Source organism: Pectinophora gossypiella, chromosome 2 (genome assembly GCF_024362695.1).
Source record: "Pectinophora gossypiella chromosome 2, ilPecGoss1.1, whole genome shotgun sequence".
NCBI lineage: Eukaryota > Metazoa > Arthropoda > Insecta > Lepidoptera > Gelechiidae > Pectinophora > Pectinophora gossypiella.
Genome location: NC_065405.1, coordinates 4,829,536 through 4,855,167, shown reverse-complemented (window position 1 = coordinate 4,855,167; position 25,632 = coordinate 4,829,536). Strand labels below are relative to the sequence as shown.

Here is a 25,632-nt window from a genome sequence, read left to right as displayed (position 1 = left end):
CTTAGTCAAATCAGTTCTCAATGCCAAATTAATGTTGTTATAGTTCTGAATTATCTGAATAATCAAATGTATTAATTAATATATAAATAAGCCTATTTTATACTAAAGAGGTAAGTAAAGCTACTTGTAAAGTATCACATCGTTACACCGGTCAGGGCAAGAGTGGAAGAGAGATCATAAGTTTATTTTCATAGAGTTTTTGCTTAAAGTTTAGCCTTGGAATAGGCGAAGTTATAAATTCAACATTTCCAGCATGAATCTTACGTTTATATAAAATTTTAACATTCAATTACTTATAGTGCCTACAAAAGTTTGTGAGATCATTTTTGTTCAAATTTAATTAAAGCATGGTGCTAAAATTATCAAAGGAATGTACTTATAATACTGATTTAGTTTCCTGTTTTAAAGTGCGAAATGCGTTTTCTAGACAAACGCTTTAAAATTCACTTTATTAACTAGTCTAAAACAGAGTGATTTAAGTTTATATTTACATAAAAAACTTGGTCATTTTCTAAGTCGGAGCCTGTCACAACTCCATCCAGGACAAAATGGCCCCGATTCTTGCAGACACCTCCTAATTTTATTTTAAGTTATAACCGTCATTTTCTTATCCACCGAAAAAGACAGTGACGGATGATAGAAAACTGTTAATTTTAAAATGAATGAAAACCCGGGTGAATTAAATAGGCATCTTGCTGATACGCAACCCGTTTCACGTGTGCTGTCAACTTAACTATTTCCGGTTATTAGCCAATATAAAATTTTGTGAGGGCTTTTTAAATGTCTGCCTGAAATTGACGTGTGTCAAAATTTTATGCCTGTCGATTATCCGTCCCTTTCCTTTTCGGCGGATAAGGGTATGACAAACTAAAATTAGATGGTATGTGCTGGAATCAACACCAATGTATTCTATCACTATTATACTAACACTATTTGTGACATTCTGTTTTCAAAAGTACCATCCTCGTCATTTATTATGGTTGGGATATTTTAAAGTTATATTTTTTCTGCATCTCCCGTTATTATAGCGCAGATTGCTTTTTTTATATGAACTGATTTCATGTGGCCTTTTGAGACTCCCTGTAAGGTTAGATTAAATTTATCACAACATTATTGATATTTTAGCAAAATAAGATTTATTTTACTAGCAGCACTGTCTTGGAAAAAGAGGGGGTGACTTCCGCTGTTCGGAATATCAGTCGGTCACAGAGTACCAGTCGGTTTTACGGAGCGGTCCGAGAAGGTTGTGTAAGTGTTCATCGAGTGAGTTATATAAAGTGGTTATAATCTGTGTTTCCATTCTCCTTGTTCATTCTATTTTATACCCCTGAATGGTACTTTTCATAGCGGAATGTCAAACGTAAAAAGCTTAAATGAGACAGCCTGTACACATAATTTTTGTACGTTCCTACACATATACAATCACGCTTTTACATGACACATTATGAGGTATTAGCAGATGATAAGACTGGTCTTCCGCTAAAGCGAAGATGGAAATGATGTGTTTGAAAAGCCTGTCGTCGCATATGGTCAAATTCGCATTCATGAAAATCGCAGTTAGTCAAACTTGTAATCCGTCAATCGAACAATTGCGTTTTGACTGTTTGTTAATTTGACCACTAGCGACTTAGACCAATCAATATTTTGACAGTTCAAGATATGGACAAATCGCTGTTTTGACTCATTGCGTTTTTGACGACTTTTCAGTTATCCATGCGACGAAAGGCTCAACCGACAGTTTCCGTTATTTTCTGCTAAGCGGAGAAGAGTTTCGAAAACAACGAAAAATTGAGTTTATTTTTATGTTGTGGACGAGATATATGCACAGGTAATCATCAAGCTTTAGTCTTTGTCACTCGCCGGTGCTGGATGGATTTTTTTGTAGATTTTATTTCTAATTTACCAATACATTTCATCCGCTTTATTTTATACACCTATAAACGGAAACTGGTCAACATCAACAAACAATGATGACAGTCACTACGTCCATAAAAAGCAATAATGCAATTTGACATTTGCGCATATAAAAGTAAATGCGCAATGTCATAAAATAACCAATAGCAATATTGCTTTTTTGGGTGAATTGCTTCAATGTGGCCTTCTTAACCCCCTGTAGGAATCAATACAAACCGAAATTCTGACGCACATCTTAAAATAGAAAGATCAGTATATGGTACGGTATTCACCCAAATAGGTATGGTACAGTCATGAGCAATATAATGTATTCACTTTAGGACTCTGTCGCACTAACATATTTGACATTTAGTGAGACTTACAGTTCAATTTGTCAAAAAGTTAATATGACATGGTACCAAAGTGTATCATATACATGCTCGTGACCGTACATATATTCAGACGAATACCTACTTATGAACCAAGTCATGTCGCATTAACTTATTTCACAAATGAGGGACTTTCCAGGTGACGTTCCTCAAAAAATACAGATGGCGCTGTACAGATTTGCCTTCGTTCAACCTTCTAATTTCATAAATAACAGACATGTGCATCTTTTATCTTTGTTTTATGCGTATGAATGATGACCCTTATTACACTCAGGCACAACACATCTTCCACCCATTATTATTGTGATCAAAATAAAGAGAAGAAATATAGTTAGCAACATAATTCTACACCATATCTGATCCAAATATTAAGCAACAATAATTTTTATATGTAATTCTGCCATAACATTATATTTTGGAATAGTTATGTACCCGAGCAATGAGAACAATGGGCAATTATCACGTTAAATGTGTATTTGTTTTGGTGAACGCAGCCTGGAAAGATACTCATAGAAATGTCAAATATGTTAAATCGACAGGGTTTTAAAGTACATACTACAGACTTGAACGTTTTGGCGCGCGTATAAGCTATTTATACGTAAGGCCGGTTTAAAAACTAAACTAAAAATCTAGTTGTTTATGAGATACGATTTTTTGGCGGGAACGAGAACGGGACAGTTGCTTTCTTCATTGAATAATCTAAATAATTAATACGAAGTGGTGTTTTTTGGTTAATGATCGCATTAAGTTAGTCGGAAAACATTCGCGATAGTGTATCGGATATTATATCGGAATATTCAATAAACAAAGTGTACCTATCTATTTTCGCTTCGTGCCAACAAGCCGCTTTATAACTCGAATATTAATTCGTTTGGGGTTCGGCATAGGAGTCGGCTCCAAGGGTGGGGGCTTAAGTTTCATCATTCATCGTCATCACCTTTCATAATTTCATTAACATCATCAAGAAAATAATACATAAAACATGGCTGTATGGGCATAGTTCCCTTTGCCTTGTCCTTCGGGGAAAACAGAAACAATGTCTATGAGAAGCTGTCCTGTTCGCACTCGTCCCAGCTGTCGCACTCGTACTGATCACAATCGTAGTCTATGTCGCAGGCTGCATGGCCTGTCGCGTCCGAACTAATGTCTGTTAGAGCCGCTTCCGATACTGGCTTCGAGGATATGTCCAGAATCTGAAATAAAAAGGTTTTTTATAAGAGATAACATAATATAGGCTCACGACTGAGAGATAAAGGGAAATTTATTGTGTGGGTGAGCAATAGGTGTCCCAACGGGTTGAAATTGCAATATTGGAATCGAATTAGTAGTTGGTCAAATGACGGGGTATTACTGTATAAATATGGAGATCATCGCGGCACGGGTTTTGTCATGAACTACGTTTTTCCACACAGATAGCATTCGCTGCGCCTATTTCTCCAACACCTCGATATAATTCGCGCCGCACGGACCCCGTGCCGCCTGTGTAGATCTCAGTTTTATGAATTAATTTTATATTTGTGGCTGTATCAATCAGAAAATGCGGTGATCAAATAGTTTTATTTTTAATTTTCAAAGCTAGAATCAATAAGACATTTAGTAGATGTCTTCCATCTTAGGCCACATCTATACATAAGTATGATTATGGTTAAACGCGAATCTATTTGTAATATAAAAATAAATCCACAAATTCCAGGAGCGACTACCGGTACCATTCATGGCTTTGGAAGAATTAGACCACTACCTCAACTCAGCACTGGACTGGTTTTCCCCTCTAGTTGGAAGATCAGACAGGCAGTACTTCTGTCAAAACTGGACCAGTCAAATCTTCAGGTTAGGTAAGCGGAAACTCCCTTAAGGGCGTGATTTTATGTTGATATATGACGTAACAAATGTACTTATGCAACTTAACATGACATAGCAATATTCAATGGAAAATTACAACGAAATGCAAATGCAACTCACGTCCGCGGAAGACCTCAAGCTGTAGTTGTCCGAGTGCGCGTCCCTTTCAGCAGTGGAAAGTGCGTGGAGCGCCAGCGAGTTGCGCTTCGGTTCCTCGCGCGACACCTTGCCGTCCGAGCGAATCGCCACCTCCGAACGATTTGAGCGCTCTGCAATCGATTATACAAGTCATTTTGGCAAATACGATTTATGTAGTTATTAGTGCTAATTCCTGCAGACACCATCTAATTTTATTTTAAGTTATACCTGTCATTTTCTTATCCGCCGAAAAGGAAAAGGACTGGTAATCACAGGCATAAAATTAATTGAACACACGTCAATTTTAGGCAGATATTTAAAAAACTCACAATATTTTATATTAGCCAATAATCCGACAGAATTAAGTTGATTTTTTTTTTTATTTAAAAATAACAATTGTCAATCATATTCCTTTTTCGGCGGATAAGAAAATGACGGGTTTAACAAAATAAAATTAGGAGGTGTCTGTAGGATTCGGAGCCATTGTGACTAGTGTCAAAATCAGAAAGAAGAAATCTACACTAATTAGAAGTTCTTATTAGGCATTTTATTGGTAGTTATAAATATTCAAGCGTATTATAAAAGTAGAGGAAGTCAGAAAAGTGTAAACGGAATTTGATAGATGTACATTGTTTTTCTTGCTAACCTTTAGCGAGTGGATCGGCGAGCGATACGGGAGACCCGCTTCGTGGCGAACCGAGACTACCGCTGTAGTACATTTCTGGATTAGCTTCGTGTCGATCTATAATAAAAAAATGTTCATCACAATTAAATTTCTTATATTTCGGATCAACATGCATACATAAATTCACGCCTCTTTCCCGCCGGGGTAAGTAGAGACTGCAATTGCATTTGCTTCGATTCTGACATACTTCTCTTGCTTCCTCCACATTCATTAATCTCTTACTGAACCTTTTCAAAGGACTTTTCCAATTTTGTTAATGTACGTTCTTCTAGGTCTTCCTCTGCCAACCCTTCGCTGTATATACTGCATTTGTAATTCTATTATTTCGGATCAAAAAACTTTATTTGTAGGTCAAGGTACCGGTTGTATAGCCCAATAGGAAGTTATTGTTGGTTTGCCTCAGATGGCATTAACTACTTGGCCGGAACCAGCATCTTCCACCATGCGGTTTATCATCATCATAATTATCTAAAAAGGTAGGTCAGTACATTGTATTAAAATTGTCTGCAAAATGCAAATTGTATCCTGATTACCTGTGCCCCTGCTGCTCACCCCATTAGGGATTACAGTCGTGAGTTTCTGTATACGGACAGAACAACTATAAAGTGTTATTAGTTGTACATTTAACTTTATAATATAGGGGGGGACAGCGCGTACGCAGTCCCCACTACCAAAAATAACGCACCCGAGTTATCCACATTAGGGATAATCGCAGGGGTCAACCCGTCCGCAGTGCAATGGACAGGCCTCGCCCTGGGGGAACCGCCTTCTTGATCACGGTGTCCCCTGTGCCAGGTAAGTATGCTTTAGCAAGCTCGGCCGTTGATAATATGTTTCACACTGAAATTTTGTATACCGCGTTCTAAAATACTACTAGCGCCATCTAGTGGCGAGCGCTGGGAACAAATTTGCACTGAACATTGTTGTAACTTATGCTTTACATACATTTCCGTCTTTATTTACATTATTTAAAATTAAATAATCATTTTAATTAAAATAATAATAATAATAAAAAATGAATAACTTGATCACCGTACGAAAGTTTTTATTGTTTCTACTCACCACAATCAACGATCTCATGAAATACGTAGTTGGCGATAGGCACGGGTTGTCGTATCCATGGATGCGCCATCAACTGTGTCACAGTACACCGGTGCGCTGGCTCCTTACATAGCATCCATCGAAGTAGTTGCTCTAAGTCTATACAATTATACAAAATTATTAGTTTACTAAAAAACTTGTTATCAGAACACACACGAAAAAAAAAAACTCATCACGCGTTCTCTTTCTTCGGAGGCAGATTGCGAACTGACCAGTGTACTGGGGGGTTAAAATGGCCACATCGAAACAATTCATCTAAGAAAGCAATATTGCTATTTGAAATTTGTTTGCATTGCGCACTTACTTTTATATGCGCAAATGTCAAATTGCAATATTGCTTTCTTAGATGAATTGCTTCGATGTGGCAATTTTGAACCCTCAGTACACTGAACTCAGCGATCTACCACACGCAGTTTTGCAGTAGTATTTTGTACTCTACGATTGCGATGCCATCAAGTCAACTTTATTGTGGTCTGCGGGTTGGTGCCGTAAAGAGAAATTCCCAAAAGAGTATCACTTGCACTAAGTGCGCCGCATTATCTATTACTTCATAACGTAGGTAGGCTTTACAGCCTACTAGCTATGATTTTATTTTATCAAAGCGTCAATTGTTCATTTATATAGTTTGTTTGTTTTCATTTATAGTAAATACTGTGTACGCATGTGATTGGCAAGCATATACCAAATTATTTTTTTTATAACGCTGCTTGTAAAAGTTTTTATGTATTCCTGTATGAGTACCTTAAATAGTTTGTGATTTTAATATTGCCATATTGCAGTTCAAGCGGAAGATCTCTTGGTTGTAGTAATAGCTGATATAGTGGGACTCCTCCTTATGGGGCATATTGTAAAGTAATTTGATGTCAAATCTTTTATTGTTGTAGGTATACCTAAAATATTTTACTCTAAGGTCTATTGTTCATATATTATCAGTACTTTCATTGTATTTGGTAGTAGATAAAACGTAATTTCGCTAAAGGCAGTTCCTTTGACTTAAGCCGTTTCTAAGAATCGGAAGTTCATTGCACGTTCCTTTGTATACCTGTTCGCACACCTGGGTGTCATAAATCATGTTTCGCTAATAACAATCCTTTGTCCTATGCCGCTTCCAGGAATTGCATACGTTACAAGAGTGCCACCAGAACGCTTTTATTACGTACACCAAATGACGTAATACCAACATGAAAAAAAAAAATCAAACGACATGACTTGATTTCCATCAGTACAAAGAAATGCAAAGACCATAGAACAAGTGCTTTTTGTTAAGTGAGACAGTGAGTCATTAAAACAGACATCAATATTTTAGATTGGGATTTTAGTAGATACCATAAGACGACACACAAAATTGCAGTGTAAGGTCAAAATGGCTCGAAATGTTTAGTGTGATATAATTCGTGCTGGTGTGTAAGTGACACAAAACTAGGGCTGGTGCGTAGCGAAGGAAACGAGAGCGTTTATATACACTATTACACTTCGATGCAAAAATAACTTGGCGGTGAGTTAAGGCAATAACAATCATTGATGATATTTAAACAACGCATGTCTGTTAGAAATTGACCGTGTATGCATCACCCTTATAAGACCATAGATTGTCTGGGTGACCATAGATTGTATTGTCTTTGCTCTCAGCTGTCATTCCTTTTTCTTTGCTCAATGTCCGAACCAACTAGGCGACTCTTACGCCAATTTTATTTACGTGATTGTATCGTAAAATATCGTACAAACAATATTGTAATCCCCAGTGCCGTAAACGTTTATTACACGCAAATCAGCTTCATCAGCATATTTGTATTTTTATTTCATCAAACCAATCGCCGGTCCACGATTTACCTTGCCACAATGTCGCGTTGTTTACTTTACTTTGACTTTTCTCGACGACCAATTACGAGACAGTTTATGAACGAACATTAGTACCTTCAGAGACAAGTTGCGGAAAAGAGAGCGGGCCCTGTATGGTATCCTCAATGTCGGAGAACGGGTTAACGAAGAACGTGAGCACGTACAGCGTTATCCCCATTGACCACATCTCCAGCTCTGGGCCTGCGTACCTGGAAAACAATATAGATACGGTCACGAGCATTAATATGTATACACTTTGGTACCATGTCACATTAACTTTTTTGACAAATTGAACTGTAAGTCTCACTAAACGTCAAATATGTTAGTGCGACAGAGTCCTAAAGTGGGTACATTATATTGCTCATGACTGTACATAGTGCTATTTGACATTTGTTGATATTGCGCACTTTGTTTTATATGCGCAAATGTTAAATTGCAATATAGCTTTTTAGATGAATTGTGTAGTTTCCTAGGTCAAAGATAAATTATGACATTCTGATTACTAAATAAAGACAGACTTACTTAATAATAAATGTGACAAAAAACGTTCTCTATTTTCTATTTAACTTATTTATGAATTTTAATAAAGAAAAATGAAATAATAAGTGCGACATTTTGTCACGTTTTTCTATGACGCCACAGGTTGCTTTTTCATACAAATTCCATAGTAATTTCGTTGACGTTTAGTAACTGATTTGACTAGTTGGAAACTATCCTATTGCTTCAATTTCTGATGTTGCATTATAGTTAATATGGTCACGCTACTTGATATTAACTCAGAATCATGGTCTGAATCATCCCCATCAGTATTCGTTACGATGTCACTAACACCCTGTATAGTGCAGACAGGTTAAAAAGGCCACATTGAAGCAAAACACCTAAGAAAGCAATGTCGCTGTTTGAAATTTGTTTGCATTGCGCACTTAATTTTATGTGGCCTTTTTAGAAATCCTGTAAGTAACTACTAGCTATAACTATACCACTTACTTGTTCCCAGCAAGCACCTCCGGGCTGCAATACTCAGTGGTACCATAAAAGGTGGAGAACAGTGTGTCTTTGCTCATGAAAGTGGCTGAGCCGAAGTCTATGAGCTTCACGTGGAACTTGTTGTCTATTATCACGTTCTCGTCCTTTATGTCACGATGTAGAATGTTCAGGGAGTGGAGGTATTCTACTGCTTGGCCTATCTGGAATATTAAGTATACAGGGTGATAGTGCCATCGTAACGAATACTGAGGGGGATGATTCAGACCATGATTCTGAGTTAATTAAATGGAATTTTCCGTCGCAAAATAAATGTTTTTTTTTTTAATTATTTTCAATTCTATACTTTTGCGATCGAAAATTCCACTTGATATTAACTCACAATAACGAGCTGAATCATCCCTCTCAGTATTCGTTACGATGTCACTTACACCCCATTCAAGTACATACAAGTAGCCATACAAGTAGGTATGAGTGTTAATGACACCGTAACGAATACTGAGAGGGATGGTTCAGACCATGATTCTGAGTTGATATCAAGTGAATATTAACTCAGAATCATGGTCTGAATCATCCCTCAAAGTTTTCGTTACGATGTCACTGACACCCTGTATCACGGTTATTCGATTGTTATGAATGGAATGTTAATAGTATGATTGACACACATCAGGCGAAAGACGATGAACTTGACAGAGCCAAAAGCTATTGAAGATAGCTTAGTGCCTGTAGGTGGTAGTTGCATGCCAGCTCCTTGCACGTGTCAGCTACCGGCAGCTTAACTGGCATTCCATATAAGACATATTTCAATTATTTAAGTAGTATGATAAATGAAATTGAACCTAATAGTCAAATGTTTCAATTGAACTTTGCTTGGTTGTAAAATTGTTCTTGGCCGTGTGCCGCTTCCTAAAGCGAGCGAGACAGACAGTCGGCGCGCTCTCTTCCTTACTTCTTGTCGGTTTAAGGCCATTTAAGACTATAAAGTAAGACCCAGATGGGGCGAGGTTGGTAGGTAGAATTGGTGCGGGGCGGAGGTACCGTTCTATACGCAGTATTATACTTTATTCTTTAGTAAGACGCAGTGTTTTAATAGCAATAAGACGATAAGTACCTGTCGAAATATATAGGAAAGCAGTGGCTCGTCGAGTCTCGGCCGGCGCTCGATAAACTCGAACAGGTCCATGCCGGCGCCATGTTTCTCCATCACCATCTGGAAGTACTTGTCGTTCTCGAACACGTCGATTACGCTCACCTGAAAAGTATACGACATTCCTTGTACGGTCACGAGTACTAATACGTAATCCGGTGGGGACATATCACAAAAATCTGTTTATAAGGCCGTTGGTTAGGTTAGGTTAGGTTAGGACGTTACAGGCTGATCACCTGATTGTCCGAAAGTAAAATGATCCGTGCTTCGGAAGGCACGTTAAGCCGTTGCTCCCGTCTACTACTTATGTAAGTACGTAGCCGTTACATGAACGTTACACTTTGGTGGATCAATACTAACCCAGACACCAGCATTGCTGAAGTTGGTAATCCACCTCACAACTGATACGATAGAAAAAAAACCTTCTCGTTAATACCATCTCACAAAATAAAGGCGAATGCGATACAAGCAGGACATCCGCCACCACGATGATTGAATTGACCAACATCGTCTTTTTATGTAGATACCTAATGTTCTGTAAGTTTCAAATCTACTTATCTCGTGTGGGTTGAGAATGTGAGATCAATGGCAGGCATCATGCCACCTTGGTGTCAGGGTTGCTATTGCACCCGGATCCTTCGCATCATGAGCCCATCGCTCAACCACTGGACCAAATAGGCCAAGAAGGTTCTAAGACATAATTAAAGGATCCTGGGACGCAAGACCTCCGAGTTAGGGCTTGTTTGATCTGTCTTGAAAAATACTCGGACGTGAATAGCCGCACTGGTCAAGGGCAACTCGCGCCAATAAAGTAGGCATTACGAACAGATACTATTTCTTTCTCTATCACCTGCACCATAAACATACTCCTCTCTCTCTCTCTCTCTCTCTCTAGTCGTCGGCTCGACGCCTAGAGAGAAAGAGAGAAAGGCGACGCGCGGCGGCGCCTTTGATGCTTTGCGCTAACGCCGCCGCGCGCTTCCGTCCGTTCAGTCGAATACTAACCTTGACCCGAATCGCGTCATGTTTTTCGAGAATATTTTTTTCGTGTTTGTGAGTGTTTTGTGTTTGTTTTATTCTGTAGATGAGTAGTGTCGACTATGATGATGGATCATAGACCATTTACTGCGCAAAAGTATGGAAGATTGTTGATGTTCTATTAAAGAGCAAGGTGTTTTGTTTGTGAGTGCGTGTGATACCTACCTACCGCGGAGGAAACGCGATGTTGCATACCTACGTGACGTGACATGTTCTAGGGTACCTACCTAGGTACTTCATCCGCTGGAATAACAATGAAGGTAAGATAAGAGTAGGGTTTTTATTGTTAATAAGTTAGGAACATTTTAATAACTGGTAGGTAGGTACCATGTGTGAAAAATCGTGGCAGTAGGTGTTCTACTTCAACAAACTCAACAATTTTTAAACGTTGCACCACTAAGCATCTAAATACAAGAGAATGAAAACTCCTACCTAGATATCAAAATCGTATCACGCACGCGTAACGTAGCTGCGCGTAGGTTTAGCGACTGTTTCGCGATGTTCGACTTACATTGCGGCACAGTAAAAAAATCAAAATCTTAATTAAACATTTGCGACAAGAAAAACATCCACCATCGTTTTTAGTACAATCAAATAGGCGTACCATTTTTTTTTCGTTAAGATGTCACTAACACCCTGTAGATGTGAAAAACAAATTGTCAAAGCATGGACGTGGGGCCTGAGGAGAGGCGAGCGGGCAATACGCTAAATGATCGACGTCGACCCTGGATCATGTTTGCCGTGTGGTCCCTAACCACACGTCTTACATAACTTTATTAAATTTAAAAAATAATAATAAAGTATTACGTATATTGAAGCTGAAGAACTGTTTTCTATCCAACACGAAGCCCGTACACAAATCCTGAAGCTTTTTTGAGTTTACCTATAAATATTACATTTACCAGAAACAGGGCTAATAATACTACATACTCACAATATTAGCGTGTTTGAGGGTAAGCAGTAAGCTGAGCTCCAAGGGCACCCGTCGTCCGTCCGGGCCGTCCACCCAGAATTGCGCGCCCACCTTCTCTTTCAAAATAAACTTGGCGACTGCAAGCAATCTGTCAGACCGTCTGTACGCCATTTTGACGCAACCGTACGCGCCTTTACCTGTAATAGGATATTTCACTAGGACAACAATTAATTATAAAATACTAATCTAGAAATAGATATATAAATATAAATATTTTTTTTCTTTTTGGCTTATTTTCGAATTTGAATTAAGAATGAAGTAACAATGAGTACAAAGTTTGACCGCTTTTATTGATGACTTCACATGCCAGTAATTCCATATATATTCGTTATGACGTTTCGTAAAAAGTATCTAAAGACTAATAGTCGAGTAGCCAATAATCACATCATTTGTTCAAATGCGGCAGACTGACGACTTGCGGCCACTTTCGATACGATATCTTGGGACGGATAGTATGATAAACCGTATTAGTTCAAGATCGATTAATAACGCTCAACATAGGTGAGCGTTATTAATAAACCTTCATAAGTTGTTTAATCGAATTAGGTACATATGAAATGAAAGCTACAACACTATGTTGTGTTCTAATCTATCTCCTTCGCACTACCGTGCGTACTAATATACCTATCCTGTTCACTCTCGAACGTCTATCTTATTCTCTTCCGCCCGCCAGTTTCTATACATTGCAATAATCTCACCAATCTGCTTGAGTGTGACGTAGTGCTTGCTGTACTCGCCGGTAACCTGCTCCTCTCCGCACTGTGACATCAGCGACATTGACTGAGGCCGGCTGCTGGCTGACTTGTTGCCCTGAAAATAAAGAGACAATAAAGTTGTAGTCATTCCACACCATGGACACTTCATACAAAAATCTAATTATTTGTACGAAATAAAGAAAACATAGATACACGCATATCGCTCGCGACGTGTCAAACGTATTGACGCTATTGGCTACGCGACATCCATGTTACGACAAGAAGTGTCAAAGAAGTGCAGCTATACTCACAAGCACCAGTGAATTATCAGCAGTAGAAGCGACACTGGAGGCGAGTGTGGTGTGCCTCGGAGCATCCTCTAGCTGCACCCCCAGCCACACACACCGCACACGACTGCTGTTCGCCAGCTGCATCGTCGACACCGTGTACAGGACAGCTGGAATCATAGTGCTTTTGTTATTATTCAGTCTTTGTCTTGAGAATAGAAGGCGAAGACTTGTTTCTGGATATGATGACAGATTACATTCCTGTGTAAGTAGAATTCTAGTTACATTTTGTTGATTAGCTAATTTGGTTTCATATTATCGTTTGGCTAGGACATTACAGGCTGAATCATTTGATCGTCCAAAGAACTAAGATGATTCCGGGCTTTGAAGCAATAATACTAACCGAGTGTGCCTGCGAGTTGGCGTATTAAATACTTGTGGCTCTGTCCACCCCTATAGATATACGGGCGCAATTTCATGAATTTAGCATGAAGTCCAGTAAACCACGAGACCTATGGAATGTGTTTTGAATACACAATTATGATTTAAGTTTAAAGGGGGGGACGGCGCGTACGCAGTCCCCACTACCAAAAATAACGCACCCGAGTTATCCACATTAGGGATAATCGCAGGGGTCAACCCGTCCGCAGTGCAATGGACAGGCCTCGCCCTGGGGGAACCGCCTTCTTGATCACGGTGTCCCCTGTGCCAGGTAAGTATGCTTTAGCCAGCTCGGCCGTTGATAATATGAATCGCGCAAAATTTTGTTTTACCGCGTTCTAAAATACTACTAGCGCCATCTAGTGACAAACGACGGGAACTAAGTCTTGTTGTATGAGCATTATTATTTGGTGTTGTTTTCGATAAAAAATAAAGTTACACAAAAATGTATACCTAGTAAATAATAATAATATGAAAAAGAAAGAAAAATGATATTTTTTTATGTATTATGACTTTGACTTACTGAGCTCAGTGCCGTCTCTGTGCAGCACACGACCTCTATACGTGCCGTCGCGGTGCGGGCAGTCGGCGGTATTCTCGCACTTGTCACACTTGTTCATCCGGGACTGCTGCGGGGTAGACGTCGTCACTTGTGTGCGGAGAAGGCGCTTCGCCACGCAGGGTGTCTCGGGAGCATCGTCTGAAAGGTAGAAATAAAATTATCAATAAGCAGCTTGGCTACCAAAGAATTGCTTGCTTAGTGCATGCCTTTTAATATTTTTTGTAAAGCTTTTTTCGAAGTTTTTTTTTTACTTTGCTTGTATGTGGCTTCTTTTAGAGGCAGTACATATAATTATTTGAGTTAATAAAATTGCTTGACCTCGATTCATTTGTTTAATAAAAATACCTGGCTTGTATGTGGCTTCCTTTAGAGGCAGTAAATATAATTATTTGAGTTAATTAAACTGCTTGACCTCGATTCATTTGTTTTAAAATACGAGTTAAACTAAAATAACGTACCTTCGTACAATCTTCTCGGTGCCGACTCCGTCTGAGTTTCCAAGTCGATGTCATTGCTGAGACTATCAACGCTTTCATTGCCGTTATGTCTCGGCAGGTCTTCAATTTCGCAGCCCGGCGGCGGCATCTCGTTTATAGGTGTCAGGAAGTCAGCGCTGGTCTCATTCGAGTCACAGAAATCCAAAGACAGACTGCTTTTATCATCTTTTGCTTGCGCTTTTAACGACCTGTACTTACTAGAGTCGAACGACAGCCGCAAAGACGGATCGTTTGTTCTGACTCTAGGCGTATTACCCGTAGGAGTCACTTCTTGCGAATGTTGCGAGGTATAGTATATCGAATCAGATTTTTCATTAGCTTTATTGACTTGCTTTACAACCGCGTTACTCTGTTCGGACCTGAGAATATTCTCTGATCGAGATTTAGAGATACTACTCTGGCAATAGTTCTCATCGTCTATAGAAATGCCTGACATTCCGGAGGTTACATCGGGCAGCGCAGATACGTCGTTTCTTTGTTCGGTAGTGCTTATACTCGAGACCATGTCTTGTGTGGGCGTTGGTGTGTGGGTGACGAGACTACAGGACTTGTCTAGACATAGGGCGCTAGAGGATTTCTCCCTAGTAGTGGAGAGTAGGGACGGCTGGACGTTGAGAGACATGCAGGCGGATTTCTGGCTCCCGTTAAACGCCCCGCAGGAGTCTTCATCTGTGTCTGATGCTGGAAAAAATTGTAGCTTGCTCATGTAAAGGATAGGTGAATAAGCAGTCGCTAATTTACACGGTATTTGTCACTACTTGGATTTTTTGTTCCATTGCTTCTGTTAATTAGTTCTGTTTGACATTTCTGTTAATACTATAAACTACTGGAATATGCGGTTCTCACTGGTTTTAGGTTAAAAACGAATCAATCGTATATAAAAATGTCTTCCTTTGGTTTGCATGAGGCTCGGAATATATTAGCCAATAACGTTATGGGCGTTACGGAACGTTATTCCAATAGTACCTTTCATGTCTTGCAACAATACAGGAAAACAGATTTTTTGTCGCTATACGACACATGTATCGTCTTTTTATTTCCTTTTATTTTGTATTGGAAGACCAAATTCCTTACCCGATCCATCATTTTCATTGTTGACAGGCGACAGCGTCATATTCCTGTTCCTCTCCTGTTTGACCAGGTCGGCTGGGCGGCAGAAGTCGGGGATGACGTCGTCAATGTGGTGTCCGATCACTTCCGAGTGCGGTTTGCCAAATGTCAGCATTGCGAAGTGATGGTTGCAGGCTGTTATGATGCCTGTGTCGTCTAGTACTAACAGGCCGCTTACATTGTATGTTACCTGGAAGGAAATATCATTTAATTTTACCTAGCTTTTTTTCTCCGCCATCTTATCCTTGGGAGAAGTAGCACTAGCTGTAAGGTGAGAAGAATATGCAAATATCAAAGATGACGGGGGCAAACTAGATACAATACAACTAAAGATAATACATAATATGTATATAATAAGCAAAATTCAAGCACCACATAATATAAACAGTACAACAAAACACTATAATTACGAACACAAAAACCATTAAAAATGATATTATAATTTTAAAAGGGAAAAGAAAATAAACCTATTTTCACGTAGGTTAATAAAAAATAATTATGAATAACCACACTTATGTTCATAGTAACAACGAGGAAGGTTTTGAAAAATAGATAAATGTAGTATAAAACTCACCCTGACATTAACTTCAAAGACAGGTTTGTCCCTGGGTACTTTGATATTGGTAGACCAAGGTGAGGTCTCTGTTGGGTCCGCTTTTGATATCCACAAGCACAGCGGAAACGATCCGCCCTCTAGTGTTCTTCCTGTGTAATAAAATTAAACGAATCTTTATAAATTGCCTTTGATCTGAGCATGTTTTGATCCCTCCCTTCCATACATTTTTGATTAAGGACCAATGCTCGCCACGGGCGGTCTTTTTTGTAGTATATTATTACTCTATTTTGCGATGAAGTATCTAGACGTCGATGTATAAGCATACATATGGAAGAAAGTGTGTGACGTTTCATTATGAACACTGCCACTTTTCTAGTATGGCGAGGGACCTTCTGTTTTACGTAGCGCCCGAATATCCGACCACTGCTAATAATACAATAGACATTATTACCTGTAGCTTTCTGCTTAGAAACGTTCTTAGTGATAGGCGCGTCGTAGGCCGGCAGTTGTATGGAGGGTATGAGCGAGGCGATGGGCAGACCGATCAGCTTCTCCGGCGAGTCGGCTTGGAAGAGATAGGCCGCCTCGTCGCTGTCGCATGATACTATCACGCCGCTTTCTGCGTCTATTGTCAACTGGAAATAACAGAAACACAGTTGTGGAAATACCTGTTTCTATGGGACTAATATCATCGAACGACACAACTAAAAAATACTAAAATTAAGATTTTGAATTTCATTATGTATCATGCAGATGAATGTATTGATTCACCCATGTCAGACCAATGGGTATAGGCGTCTTCTTTCTCGCTCATAAACACCAGGGTCGTGTTAACTTTAATATTTTTCCTTTCTTGGTAGGCCGACCAGACCACGTGATGAAGTGACCATTATGTAATACTTACAACAACATTTTTACAGTTGACCGGCTCGGCGACTACTAAACACGGGCCGTCATTGTCCAGCTGTCTGATCCACAGAGACACCTGCACTCCTCCTCCTTCTTTAGATAGAAGTTCTACAACCTGCAAATTAAGAAGTAGTATGTGCTGTGTGGCATTAAAAACACGCTTTCATACAAACTAAACAACAACGACACTGACCGAATCGTGTATTGTGTACGATCAAAACACGTCTCACGATTTCTTTAGAGTAGGAAATATTTATTTGATATTAAATTAACACATAATGTATTCGTATATCAACGCTCAGAATTGTCCTTTTGGACGAGATTGGATACAGGACAAAATAAAACAATCCAAGTCTCAGGCCGTGTAGTAAAAGTCAAATCTCATACTTAATAGTAATGGACATCCAGACAAAATGGGGATTTGATAACAATATGACTGGGATTTATAATCTTATACTAAATGTATTTATTAATGTGTGTATTTTTTTTATATGTACAAGTATTTTCATGCTGCACTATCCCGCTATATTACATAATATTCAATATCTCCTATACTTAAAGGTTGTCTGGAAGAGATTGCTGTTTGTGCAATAAAGTATTTGTTATGTTAAACTCACCTTCCCGCTAAGTAACACTAGGGTCCCATCTTCCGAAGCGTCGCCTTCTTCAGGTTCAGGCAGTGGGAATGCCTTGCAAGTCCTGTTGCGGAGCAGGTCAGAGAACCGAAGACCGATCAGCTCTCCCGACGAGTAACCCAACAACGAACACGCTTTGTTGTTCACTATGAGAATCTGGAATTATTAAATGGTCCATTCAGCAAAGGACAAAATACTGTACAAATTCTACTATCTGTGACTATACAGGGTGTTAGTGCTACGGTCAAATACCGTGTGAGAGGGAAGGTTCAGCACATGATACAAGTGAAATTTCATTTTCAGTTGATTATAGGGGGGGACGGCGCGTACGCAGTCCCCACTACCAAAAATAACGCACCCGAGTTATCCACATTAGGGATAATCGCAGGGGTCAACCCGTCCGCAGTGCAATGGACAGGCCTCGCCCTGGGGGAACCGCCTTCTTGATCACGGTGTCCCCTGTGCCAGGTAAGTATGCTTTGGCAAGGTCGACCGTTGATAGTATGAATCGCGCAGAAATTTTGTATACCGCGTTCTAAAATACTACTAGCGCCATCTAGTGATTAGCGCTAGAAACTTAATCTCACAGTAGTTGAATTATTTGCGCCTTACAGATTTTATTAGCAAGTAAAAGTAATAACAATTATGTGAATAATTGCATTTTATAACAATCAGAATTTGAGACATAATAGGATTAATTGCAAAACTGCATCCTTTTTATCATACTGGTGACTAACCAGACATCTAAATATGTTTGCGTATCTTGATAATATTTAATATCTCCATTCGCTAGGATCAGTTATGAATCAAGTATTTTGGGTCTAAGCAATAAGCAAGTCTGTTTTGTTGTGGCTTTAGTTTAATGTAATTTATGTTTGTTCTATTCTGTATTCTTGTTTTTTAGACCTAAAATAAATGACTCTTATTATTATACACACCTTAGAAGTGTTAGGCTCAAGAGTGAAGACAGCCTTGCTTGGATTGATGGTTTGCTGTAAGCGGTCACTCTGCGACTGTGCGGGGGAGCCAGCCACTTCTCCTGCCACCAGAGATGAGTTGAACCGGAGTCCATTTGGTCCATCCACTGAAAGTTTACATTATTTTTGTCACATCAGTTATAGTTGGATCATTAAAGACAGCTATACTCACCACCTATCATGTTAGTCTAACAGAAAGCTTGGTGAGGTGTGGGTACTTAGTTCATCTTGAGATGGATGAACTTCTGATTACCCCAATTATTGGGATATGGTTGTGAGATTATGTTATGTTTTTGTTACATCAAATACTGTATTATTATAAAGGACAAAATAGGGTGTAGATATCATAGATTCTTGCATGATTCATATCATGTATGCATGTAATGTAATATTTCCTGCACATTAGTGTGATGAATAAACAATTTCAGCTTTTGCAGATATTAAGTTTTGCAATCTGTCTATTCTAAAGAACTAATTTGTTGTTATCAAAGTCTCCATTGCTCAATAATAAAATCTAAAAACCCTCACATTTCCTTGTTAATTTTTGCAGTCTTCAACATAATCTTTTTAAGTCAGTCAATAGAATATTGTAGTGTATCGGTGAAAAATATCCTACTAAAAAACATATACATGAATTTATTGCAGACATAACAAAATACAGGGTGTAAGTGACATTGTAACTAAAACTGAGAGGGTGATTCTGAGTTAATATCAAGTGGAATATGAAAATGTTTGTTTTTAAATAATTTTCATTTTCATACTTTTGCAATGAAAAATTTCACTGGAGTAGCTCAGAATGTTGAGCTGAATCATCCCCCTCAGTATTAGGTATGGTGTCAATCAAAAAATCAATGTCATATAAAAAACATATTTGACATACCTCTAACAAGGTCGACAGCAGGTTTCACCTTGGTGGGTGTCTCCAGCTCCATCTTGATGGGCCGCAATGGGCGCTTCAGACGCGGGAAGCTCTGGTTGGCTTCAAATGAGCAGTTTCCATATGCATGGCGCACTCGCTGCTGTGGTTTGACAGTCCTGGAAAGACAAGCTCTGATGATTCACTTGAATAAAGATATATTTTTGAGTTTGATGTAAGCAGCTCTGCGGAAATATTAAAATGGACTATACTATAGTTGAGTGTAAATTCATTGTTATTTGTGTGTTTGTTTTATTAATAAAACAATTTCACACAAAACAAAGCTTAGGTAGTTAATTTCAAAATTTAATACCTATTAGGGAAATCACAGTGCATGGTTATTGTAAGATTGATATTACTTATTCTGAAGAATACAATCAGTTTTATTCACTCACCTGCATTTATAATCAGGCTCCAGCAATTTTTCAGGTGTAAACAGCTGTTGGTTATCATTACTCACTTCAATAAACGCTATTTTCGTGTTCTGGAAGTATAAACATTATAAAATTGACTAGAAAATAATATGACTTCATTGAAGAACAAGGGGTACCTAACACAGACTCAGCAATGTTCTAAAGTAGCTGGTACTTACATGTTTAGGTGTAACATTCAAGTGTTCAGGTGAATAAACATCTCCAAACCGTCCTAATCTAGGCTTCACGGGCGTCAGGAAGGAGGAATCAGCCGCGGCAGGCCTAAAACACACACAAATGAAATCCAGTGTCACAACCCTCGATAATTAAATAAAATAACGCTCAATACTCTCACGTCCAACCAGAATAATCTATTGAAACGTAAAGACTGCTTTATGATTTATTTACATCCTCCAAACTTATTTTTGGAAGGAAAATCAATAAATTCTAGCGCGCAAGTTCAAAAATAAGATTGTCATGTAAAGTGACTATTTCGAAGTTTTGGAGAGTAAAATACCTGTTGCAGTTCACTACACCTCCAGTATCCATGTTATAAATAACTTTGCAGTTTAATATTGTGGGAGTTTATCGATATTTTAGGGATTTATTGCAGAATATTCCGTTGACAATATAATTCAAACAAAGAATTCAATTTGAACAGCTGTCATTGTTGTCAAAAATTGACAATATTTTGATGTGATTTTGATATTGCGTTTAGTTGTATTGTATGTATATCCATTAATATCGTGTTATTTAAATATTAAATAATATTTTTATTCAATTTGAATATGTATTATAATACTTTAGAAAAGAACATGAAAAGAAATTAATAACTCTATTAGATTCTATTTACCATCTGTTATGCTAACACCATCTTTGAGTACCTATCAGAAACAACCATAGTTTACGCTGCTTAGGTGTAGTTTCAAGCTGGATATATAGAGGGCGCTATACAAAATATATTTTTGTTATTTTACTTTTAATTCGTTTCTTGGCAAAGGTGTAAAAAAATCATAAAATCAATAATTTAGATGTAAAGTAAAATGATTTGGCTTGGATAAAATGACTAGATTTTAAATTAAGTTTTTAACCAAGTTACGAACTCGTGTCACGAGTTTAGAAGCAATAAATAAATTCGCTAATCGTTTCGACTGGGAGCGTGGCGTCTCCTGTAATCCGGCTACTCGGAGGTCGGAATCTGAGGATGGTTTGAGGTCGGGAGTCCTGGTGCTGAGTGGCTCATGTTGACTGGACGTCCACACTAAGCCCGGTATTAATATGGACCCCCCAGAGGAGTCTAGGGGGTGCAGGTTCACTAAGGAGGGGCGAACCGGGCCAGGGGGGAAACCCAGCAGCCAAAAGTCCCCGTATCGGGCAGTAGTGGGATAGCGGCCGGGAGTGGGCGCTCAGTAACAGCCCGACCAATACAATCAGACCAGTTTCTTTTGCTACTTTTTGTCCATTCATATTTAAACCTGCCTTTAAACTTCATTACATACAATAATTTAAATCAAGACAAAGTTAATAAGTTACTTTGCTTGCGGTAAGTATAAGTTTTTGTTTTGGACATTTTCAAAATAACGTGGATATCTATTTCTTACTATAGTAACATAGCTATATTATACATAATATAATAGGTATTTATCCTGAAAAGGTCTTCTTCTTATCGTGTGGGTTGTGAGGTGGAATACCAGGCTCATCAACCCTGGTGTTAGGGTAATGATTGAGCCGCCAAAGGCCCCTGACATGGCTCATGTAACGATTACTCACTTATATCAGTAAAATGGAAACTGGGACCAACGGTATAACGTGCCTTCCGAAGCACGGATCATCTTACACCATTAGGGATTTATTTTCAGGATTTTCAGGTTGTGCAGTTTATCTTTGGACGCCAATATCAAAATTGCTTTGTCTGCACCATCTTAGAGTGTAATTATAAATAGAGTCTTTTTACTATGTTCCTATCATGTACATAGACTTCCTTTTCGATGACATTGAGGCAGTGGAATTGAACATTGGCGTTTTATAAGGCTTATTTTCCCATCAGGCATACTTGAGCTACAGAATGAAGTAGGTAACTTGAACATTAAAAAAATGTGCCAGCAGGGTAGCATAACATATTATTTCGCAACGTAATAATGATGAATGATAATAATGTATGTCGATCTAGATTTTTCCTAGAACGTAACAACAACAGTACGTTCCGGTTGCAGTTTGAACTTTCGAATCCCAAGGTCTTTTCAACCTCTGTACTCCACCCAGCCGTAATACCAACTTTATGTTACTACTGCATCATATAATTTAGCACTTTATCTCTGCTTTATAAGGATTATAAACTTTATAACGTGTGAGTATTAAATTTGTGATTACAGGCAATAGAACACTCGGATTTGTCAGCTATAAATTAATTGTTAAAGTCAAACGGACTTTGATTTTGATTATGGTTGGCTTTGTACGCGGATATTGTGTGATAGCCCACGTGTTGATTATGGAAATCACGATTATTGTTGATGCAGACAAGCTCGGGACAAGCGGAGTACCTTTTATTAGATACTAGCGACCCGCCCCGGCTTTGCTCGGGTGCAATGCTGAGGAAAAATGAAATTATTTACGACATCACATTAAAAACCTCAAAAATAACAGTATTTTCCCACTGTTTAATGGATGTTATTATACATATAAACCTTCCTTTTGAATCACTCTATCCATTAAAAGAAACCGCATCAAAATCCGTTGCGTAGTTTTAAAGATTTGAGCGTACATAGGGATATAATGACAGAAAAGGCGACTTTGTTTTATATTATGAAGTGATAGAAAAACATTTATGATACTGGTGTAAGTAGGGTTGGAACAGGAAGGCCTTAGGTGTACATACCACGATGAGATCCAGGATGTTTTAAAGAAAAATCAAGTCAAGAGTACAGTCATGAGTAATATAATGTACCCACTTTAGGACTCTGTCGCACTAACATATTTGACATTTAGTGAGACTTATAGTTCAATATGTCAAAAAAAAACGGCCTCCGTGGTCCAGTGGTTGAGCGTTGTGCTCACGATCCGGAGGTCCCGGGTTCGAATCCCGGTGGGGACAAATCACAAAAATTACTTTGTGATCCCTAGTTTGGTTAGGACATTACAGGCTGATCACCTGATTGTCCAAAAAGTAAAAAGATCCGTGCGTCGGAAGGCACGTTAAGCCGTTGGTCCCGATTATTACTTACTGATGTAAGTACGTAGTCGTTACATGAGTCATGTCAGGGGCCTATGGCGGCTCAGTAATAACCTTGACACCAGGGTTGATGGGGTTGGTAATTCACCTCACAATCCACACGATAGAAGAAGAAGAAGATATGTCAAAAAAGTTAATGTGACATGGTACCAAAGTGTATACATATTAATGCTCGTGACCGTACTCTAAACCGACGAGCGTGAATGCAGTCTTTGATGGTAGTGGAAGAAGTGAAAGTGGTGTGTCAAGATCATAGTAGTAAGTGGAATTCTGTGGTGATTCCCATCCCAACGAAGTACTTCTTCTTCTCTTGTAGGCTGTGAGGTGAGATCAATGACCTATTTCATCAACCCTATTGATTATCTTCTATAAATATTAAATAAAGCCCACTAAATTCTACATTAATATGACATAACACCTGACGCGGCTAAACGGATCTGTTTCGCAAATATGACAATACTTTCGAATGTTCATTCATAATTGTAACTATGTGGACGGTAATATGCGCCTACGCCTGTCCTGCTTTGTTCGCCAGTCAAGTTGATGGCTCGTCTAGACGAAATTAGCATGTTTTAAATGGTAAGGCGTTTTGATTTTTAAAGTAAGGCCAGCCTGTTGACCATTAGGTTCCGGTCTCAGATTAGAAGTAAGTGTACTGTTCGCATTAATGAATGCATATCATAAGTTCATCAAAAACAATATAGATGGCGTTGTACAGACTTTCCTTCTTTTAACCTTCTACTTTCATAGACAACAGACAAATGCATCTTTTATCTTTGTTTTTGGGTATAAATGATGACCCTTAACGACCTCCGTGGTCCAGTGGTTGAGCGTTGGGCTCACGATCCGGAGGTCCCGGGTTCGGTTCCCGGTGGGGACATATCACAAAAAAATACTTTGTGGTCTCTAGTTTGGTTACGACATTACAGGTTGATCACCTGATTGTCCGAAAATAAGATGATCCGCGCTTCGGAAGGCACGTTAAGCCGTTGGTCCTGGTTACTAATTACTGATGTAAGTAAGTAGTCGTTACATGAGCCATGTCAGGGGCCCTTGGCAGCTCAATAGTGACCGTGACACCAGGGTTGATGAGGATGGTACTCCGCCTCACAACCCACACGATAGAAGTGAAGAAGATGACTCTTTTTATTACGCTTAGGCACATTTACATCTTCCTCTCATTATTATTCTGATGAAAATAAAGAGAAGCAATGTAGGTGGAAACATTATTCTATACATAGTGTGATCCAAATATCAAGCAACAATATGTTTTAGTTAACAATCAATAGGTACTAGTGTCATGATCACGCATATTTTAAAAGATCTCAATATCTAACATGAATATTAACTAGGTTAATACAGTTAAAAGTTGCGAAACGATGTAATTTATATGGACTATTAATTTACCTGCACTTTTATCGTCCAAGAAATTGGGCCTATGATTTAAAATATGATTAAATAGAATTAATATAAATTATTTATATTGGAAAATGTTTTACAACTAATTAATTAATTAAAATAGGAACTAAACAGAAAAGGCGGGAACGGAAATGAGAATTGCGCGGTGAACGAAACAAAAGAAGAACGGGGTTTGACTTATTCTTCGGTTTTTCTAGGAGATGTTGGTTGTGGATAGAATTACGATGTCGATAAAGTCACTCAATTACAGTGCATTCTTCAAACTAGTATTTTACTAGACCTTCGTAGAGTTTGTTTAAAAGAATTAGAATTAGGTACCTAAGTATACTATAATTAGAGGTCTTTTTGAGATGTCAAGATCAGTTGTTAAGAGTTGTCATGTTTAAAAGTCTCTGACACTTATATGACCACAATAAGGACTAGACACTTCAGGGTAGGCAGACAAGAATGCCATTGCTATCTCCAAGGTACAAGGCCGTCTGTTCTTTGAAGTACCCATTTTAATTAGGTTGCTCTTGGCATTGTTTTGATGTATAATAAAGAGTACTCTATTGTATTGTAATCATGTTGTACTAAATGGAATTTTAACATTACAGTTGACAAGCTTAAGAGTACTTTATGACATATATGTCATAATGATAATGAAAGGTAAGGCGAATAGATAGATAGATGAAATACTTTATTGAGCACAATGGACATAAAGATACAGAGATACAGAGCCGTGGTAGCCCAGTTGGTAGAATGCTTGCCTTTCATTTTGAAGTCGCAGGTTCGAATCCTGCACAGGCCTAAACGAATGATTTTCGAATTCATGTTTGGATCATAAATGATTATCACGTGTCCAGCGGTGAAGGAAAACATCGTGAGGAAACCTACATTTCCGAGGAATGCAATTTCGGTGGTATGTGACCTAACCTGTATTGGACTGCTTTTCCCTTCGCGGGTTGGAAGGTCATG

General features: G+C 38.6%; 1 protein-coding gene and 3 non-coding genes across 4 annotated transcripts; all 4 read right to left on the bottom strand.

Annotated features, from left to right (window-relative positions):
• Window positions 1–862: 862 nt before the first annotated feature.
• Window positions 863–20,646, bottom strand: LOC126371787 (PAS domain-containing serine/threonine-protein kinase). Its single transcript, XM_050017145.1, has 22 exons — window positions 20,545–20,646; window positions 20,207–20,309; window positions 20,010–20,098; window positions 19,579–19,733; window positions 18,660–18,805; window positions 17,704–17,877; window positions 17,082–17,201; window positions 16,629–16,812; window positions 16,196–16,326; window positions 15,586–15,811; window positions 14,473–15,192; window positions 13,976–14,152; window positions 13,036–13,181; window positions 12,728–12,839; window positions 11,991–12,166; window positions 9,983–10,123; window positions 8,875–9,074; window positions 7,963–8,096; window positions 6,010–6,147; window positions 4,909–5,004; window positions 4,245–4,393; window positions 863–3,475 (listed from the first exon to the last, which is right to left on the bottom strand). Exons 1-22 carry the CDS (start codon window positions 20,574–20,576, stop codon window positions 3,323–3,325), a joined length of 3,702 nt encoding a protein of 1,233 aa, XP_049873102.1. The 5' UTR covers window positions 20,577–20,646; the 3' UTR covers window positions 863–3,322.
• LOC126379196 (U1 spliceosomal RNA) lies at window positions 5,589–5,750 on the bottom strand. The gene has a single exon (XR_007568279.1). It is a non-coding gene; the product is annotated as a U1 spliceosomal RNA (small nuclear RNA).
• On the bottom strand, window positions 13,570–13,731 carry LOC126379205 (U1 spliceosomal RNA). Its single transcript, XR_007568281.1, has one exon. It is a non-coding gene; the product is annotated as a U1 spliceosomal RNA (small nuclear RNA).
• Window positions 18,036–18,197, bottom strand: LOC126379200 (U1 spliceosomal RNA). The gene has a single exon (XR_007568280.1). It is a non-coding gene; the product is annotated as a U1 spliceosomal RNA (small nuclear RNA).
• Window positions 20,647–25,632: the final 4,986 nt, after the last annotated feature.